Raw genomic sequence first — 5,754 nt, 5'->3', positions numbered from 1 at the left:
ACACATCAACTTGTAACTTTCACAATAGGTTATAAATTTGAAAATCATTGTTAATGAGATTCTTTATGTTATTAGTCTAATTAAAAAAAAAAAAAAACATATACCCATAAAAAATACAAATAAAAATAACACTTATAAAAAAAAAAAGCAATAATTCTAAGTCTACATTAGTATTTTATATGGAAGTAATAAATAATCAATTTCAATCTCATCCACATATAATATCTATTGTAAAGTTTTGTCACGGTCTTAAAACAAACACGGGCGACAAGTACTTCACCGCAAAAGACTGTGGAAACAGTTAGCCAATCTGAAATAAAGTGGTTGGATTGCATAGTCGTACCCCTGGACTCGTACACAGTTGATGGCCCCACCCCCCACCATTCCTAACTACCCCCAAAGAAAATTTCACCGCCACTGTTGCCATTTGCCAACCATTTCGGATTCATTTCTCATCCTATCACTCACTGCCCTCGCTCCTCCGGCAATCTTCACACGTGTACCCCACTCGTGCCAAGTAAAGCACTAAATTTATGCAAAAAAGAAACAAAAAGTTCGTCGAGACCTGGCCCCACCATTTGAAAAACGTGACCGCACCCTCGAGATCATCAAATCAAAATCCAACGGCTGCAAAACAAAGATACCAAAATTAAGCTTTAAGATCACGCTCGCATCAAATAAAAACCCAGTGGAAAAAAGAAAAAACAAAGTGAGAAAAAACAACAATAATGCCCAAATGTTTTTTTTAAAATGGAAAAAAGAAAAGTAAGTGAAGCTGATGGGTCGCTTTTTAATCAGTGCTTCAATCGCTTTACTAAAAATTCCAGCCTCGAGATACAAGCTGAGTGAGAGACCAAACCAAACCCACAAAATTTTTGTATTTATTTTATTTATAAAATAAATTTAAAAAGAACTTTCAGGTCTTTATGTTCGATCTATGTTTGGCTTTCCATATTTAATTTAATCCCAGAAAAGAAAAAAAAACACATTCACTCACCCATTCTTCTTCTCAGCTCAAAATGATCAAATCTCATCTCAGATTTGCACACATTATGGATTTTCTCAGCTCAGCTTCACATTTTCCTAACTTGTAAGCTCTTTTTACCTTTTTCCATTTTTTTCCTGTTAATTTTGTGTTTGTTTACTGAGGATTTCTAGTTGAAGCTCGTTTTCCTTGATTCTTGATTTCTCAACAAACCAAACTGCGCGTTAGATTGATATATATAGGGGAAATGGATTTCTGAGCTTTATTTTCTATATTTATATTCTTGAATATTGCTTCTTCTCTCTTTTTCTTAAATTAAAAAAAAAAAAAAAACTGTATTGAAAATTGAGTGATTTAGAATTACTAGTGTAATATAAACGGTCATGAGTGTCTCGTAAATAACGGATTTTGCGCTTTAACTATAACTTAATTTTTGTGGATCTGGTGAATGGTAAAAGTAATTAATTTGATAAAGCTTTCCGTTTTTTTTTTTTTAATTAGCTTTGTAAATATATATATAAATCAATGGTCCATTCTGCTAGTAAATTGTTGTAACAGACTTTCGTTTTAGTAATTTTTTTTTTTGGCTTGAGGTTTCTTGAAATTTGGTGAAATTGTTGACTCTATGTTTGCGTGGTTTCGGTGAAAATTGTGAATAGAAAATGATGAATTTTGAATGAATTTCAATTCAATTTGGACCGGTTAGTTTCGCTTTGAAGACAAGGTTTTGACTTTACTTGCATTTTAGCATAAAGTAGAAATGTGGTTTGGTCTGCGTGAAGATGTTAATTTTTAGGTAATGATTTCAATAAGTAGCTTCATGTTTATATGTTTTTTTTTTGGCTATGTTTTTTTTGTGTTTGGTCGTTCGGGCTTTAATGTGTTTTGGTTGTTTTGTTTTTTTAGATGAATGATGGAAGAGGAGTTTTGGGGATGAGGATTAGTGTGATTTGTGCGATTGTGATTAGGTACGTGATTTTGCTGGTGAAAAAGTAGAGAACACAGAATGTTTTCTGAGAGACTGAGTGGAGAACAATCACTTGGTCAAGATTTCGAGGCTTTGAGTGTGTCGAAACGTCTCGTCAGAAGTGTGAGCCAGAAGTTGAAGAAGAAGTACAAAGGTGGCAGGGGAGAGGAAGTGGATGATACACGAGGGGTTTCTTTGAGGTGTCTTACTTTGTATGGTAGAGGCGGAGGTTGCAAAGTGGGTGCTGATACTAGTGATGAATTTGGGGATACAAGTAGTAGAAGGAGGTCGAGTTCCAGTGAAGAAGGCAAAGGGTACAAAATGATTTGCGGCACTGAAGAAACTGCAGTGGATTGCTTCTCACACGGGGTGAAGGAAAGGTTTTGGAGGAAAAATAATAGGAAGGATTTTGAGCTTGAAGAATCAGTAAGAAACAGTAGAATGCACATATTTCTTCCGGATGACATTCTGGAAATGTGCTTGGTGAAACTCCCGATGACTAGTCTTATGACTGCCCGGCTTGTCTGCAAGAAGTGGCGACACTTGACTACCACTCATCGGTTTCTACAGATGAGACGGGATGGTCCACATCAGAAACCATGGGCGTTTCTATTTGGTGTTGTTAAAGGTGGCTTTTGTTCTGGTGAGATACATGCATTAGATGTTTCTCAAGGCCAATGGCATAGGATAAATGCTGATATTCTCAAAGGAAGGTTCATGTTCTCTATTGCCAGTATCCAGGATGATATATATGTTGTTGGAGGTTGTTCTAGCTTGACCAGCTTCGGGAGGGTGGATAGGAGCTCATATAAGACGCACAAAGGGGTGTTAGTGTTTAGTCCATTGACTAAATCTTGGCGTAAAGTCTCATCTATGAAGCATGCAAGGTCGATGCCTATTTTAGGGGTTTCTGAGGTCAGTTCAGATTTTACATTGAATCAAAATCGTCTAGATAGACGCTTTTACAGATCTCGGGTTGGTGGGGTGTCGGATGTTTATGAGGATCCTCACAGGCTTTCACTAAGACGACAATACAGAAACGCATTTGATGAAAATGAGGCTTCATTGTTGCCCAATAGAAAGTCGTACAAATTTACGAGACAAAAAAGTGATCAGTCAAGCGCAAAAGGCTGTAGAAGGTTTGTGCTGATTTCTGTAGGAGGTCTTGGATCTTGGGACGAGCCTTTGGATTCTGGAGAAATCTATGACTCAGCATCAAATAAATGGACAGAAATCCAGAAGATGCCTGTAGATTTTGGAATTGTTTGTTCTGGTGTTGTTTGTAATGGAATGTTTTATGTATATTCTGAGACCGACAGACTTGCAGGATATGACATAGAAAGGGGATACTGGATTGGAATCCAAACGACCCCATTCCCATCCCGTGTTCATGAGTATCACCCGAAACTTGTATGTTGTAATGGCCGGCTGTTCATGCTTTCTGTCTCCTGGTGTGAAGGAGATGGTCAAATAGGCCGGAGAAACAAGGCTGTTAGAAAGCTGTGGGAGCTAGATCTCATGTATCTTACGTGGTCTGAGGCTTCTGTACATCCTGATGCTCCAATGGACTGGAATGCCGCATTTGTTGGTGATAGAAACCTGATATTTGGGGTTGAAATGTTCAAAATATTTGGTCAGATACTGGATTTCTTGACTGTCTGTGATGTATCTGATCTGGGGGCTAGCTGGAGGCATATTTCTAGGAATCATGTAACTCATGAACTGGATGCTTCTTCGTGCATGACTAAAACACTGGCAGTGCTACATTTGTGAAGTACATTGCAGACCGACTCTCATGCAGAAAATCAAATACATTCATTTCTCCCTCATCATTTGGAGCAGATTTTCGCAACTGGCAAAATTCTGTTCTCTATTAGTTGGACAAAAAAACAAATTGTATCCTGGCGACTACCTCTGATTTCGGTTTCTTATTCCCAGTGCTATTAAAGGTAAGGTTGGTTCATGTATCTTTTGATGTAATTTATTCATCACCATTCATAAAATTGATTCTGTACTACTTTCACATATTTTGCACCAATATCCTCTTTCTTGTTTAAACGTCCAATTTGTGGCTTTTGTTATTAGCTTGAGTTGTAACCCATCACACCCGTTCCTCGTGTGGGTTCTTTTGAGCTGATATTGAATAAGGAACATAGTTGCATAAATTTTGGAATGTTTTACAGCCTCTCTTTTTGAATGTTTGACTTTAAACTCAGTCTTTCTTGAACATAAGACTTGGTCGCCTCGTTAGGCACATTTCAAGTCCCCACAAAATACGCTATACCTCTGATTGGTTCTTAATTTGACTCATTTGAGATCTCAAGAAGTTGATGTTTTGTTAAAATTTTAGAATTTATTATCTTCCTAAGCATTGAATTAGCTTTTTTTTTTTTTTTTTTTTTTTTTTTTCTTCGGTTGTGATTTGTAAAGAAATTAGAAAATGTATTAAATTGATATCTCATTCGGTCACAAACAATTGCTATAGGAGATATCTAGAATGTATCATTTTTTGTGTTTGCGAATCAATCATGGTGTGAAGCAGTCATAAACTGTTTTTGGCTCATATAATCAGTTTCAACGACATTTAACTAACTTCATCCCCCAAAAAAAATCTTGTAGTTGACTAATTGTGAATGCATTTTATCTTGTTTTCTTCTTCTCTCTCTCTCTCTCTCTCTTTTTAAACATGGGTTTGTTGATGCAAAGTGCAAACCCAACCCCCCTCCCCCTCCCTTTTTAAATGATTTCTAAACTTATTTACTTTCTTGATCCTAACTGTTAATCACAAAACAATATTATCTTTCTTGATCCTAATTCATACTCGCGACTTTTTTATTTTTTTTGAGCTCGTGTTTAAGGAAAGTAGTAAATTAGTACAAAACTCAATTAGATCGGTCCTAAATTGCAAATGGGAATGATATGATGCAAATATGTATGTTCAACAATCTTTCATTAAAATTAAAAAAAAAAATTATAAGTTCCACTTTTTAACTTTGATCAAAATTCAATTTAGTCCTACAATATTCGATTTAATCATTTTAATCTTCAAACTTTAAATGCTATTTAATATAGTCCTTAAATAACGGACTTTAAAAAAGCGTCATTAAACACCGTTGTTTTGGGTATCTATGAGTTTCTCACAGTAAATAAAAAAAATTAATAAAAAACCCAAAAATTAATAATATATATTTTTTGAAAAAATATATATATTAACTGTTTTTTTTTCATGAAGGGAAAAATATTATATATATATATATATATATCCAGCAAGCTTTCTCGAACAATTACTTTCCCAAGTAATCAAAAAAAAAAAAAAAACAAAAGAGCTTAGTAGGCTAGAATTTGTTTTCCCTTCAAAATTGAAGGAAGAGGAAAAAAACATAATATTTCCCTAAAAAATTTCCTAACAATCAAGAAATTGATCACATTACTGGTGAAATATGTAGTGTATTTAGTCAAGTATGGTTACAAACAACGTTATCTTTCATGATCCAAATTCATACTTGTCCCTTTATTATAAATCAACCTCTGCTCAACTTCAAAACCTCATATGAAACTCTCAAACCCAAAATTTTAAAGCTGTTAACTAGTTCTAGGGCACTGATCTTTATGTAGTTATATCCAGTTATTTCATTGTGGCAAAACTACTATCATATGAAACTATCAAACCCAAATTTTTAAAGCTATAATTAGTTCTAGGGTACAACCACTAATCTTATATAGTTATATCCAGTTATTTCATTAGAGAATGATCATGGTTCATGGATATGCGTCATGACCAATTATTTTGTTTCCTCTCTTG

General features: G+C 34.9%; 1 protein-coding gene across 2 annotated transcripts; it reads left to right on the top strand.

The window, feature by feature from the left end:
- The first annotated feature begins 746 nt into the window (after positions 1-746).
- LOC115974670 (F-box/kelch-repeat protein At5g42350-like) lies at positions 747-4,125 on the top strand. 2 transcript variants are annotated; one of them, XM_031095132.1, is made up of 2 exons: positions 747-1,090; positions 1,892-4,125. In XM_031095132.1, the coding sequence occupies exon 2, from the start codon at positions 1,992-1,994 to the stop codon at positions 3,723-3,725; it is 1,734 nt and encodes a 577-aa protein (XP_030950992.1). In that variant the 5' UTR covers positions 747-1,090; positions 1,892-1,991; the 3' UTR covers positions 3,726-4,125. The 2 variants fall into 2 exon arrangements, with proteins under 2 accessions (XP_030950992.1, XP_030950993.1); XM_031095133.1 differs by lacking the exon at positions 747-1,090 and adding an exon at positions 1,580-1,781.
- The last annotated feature ends 1,629 nt before the right edge of the window (positions 4,126-5,754 follow it).

Source organism: Quercus lobata, chromosome 2, assembly GCF_001633185.2.
Source record: "Quercus lobata isolate SW786 chromosome 2, ValleyOak3.0 Primary Assembly, whole genome shotgun sequence".
Classification (NCBI taxonomy): Eukaryota; Viridiplantae; Streptophyta; class Magnoliopsida; order Fagales; family Fagaceae; genus Quercus; species Quercus lobata.
This window is presented reverse-complemented; position numbering and strand designations above follow the sequence as displayed.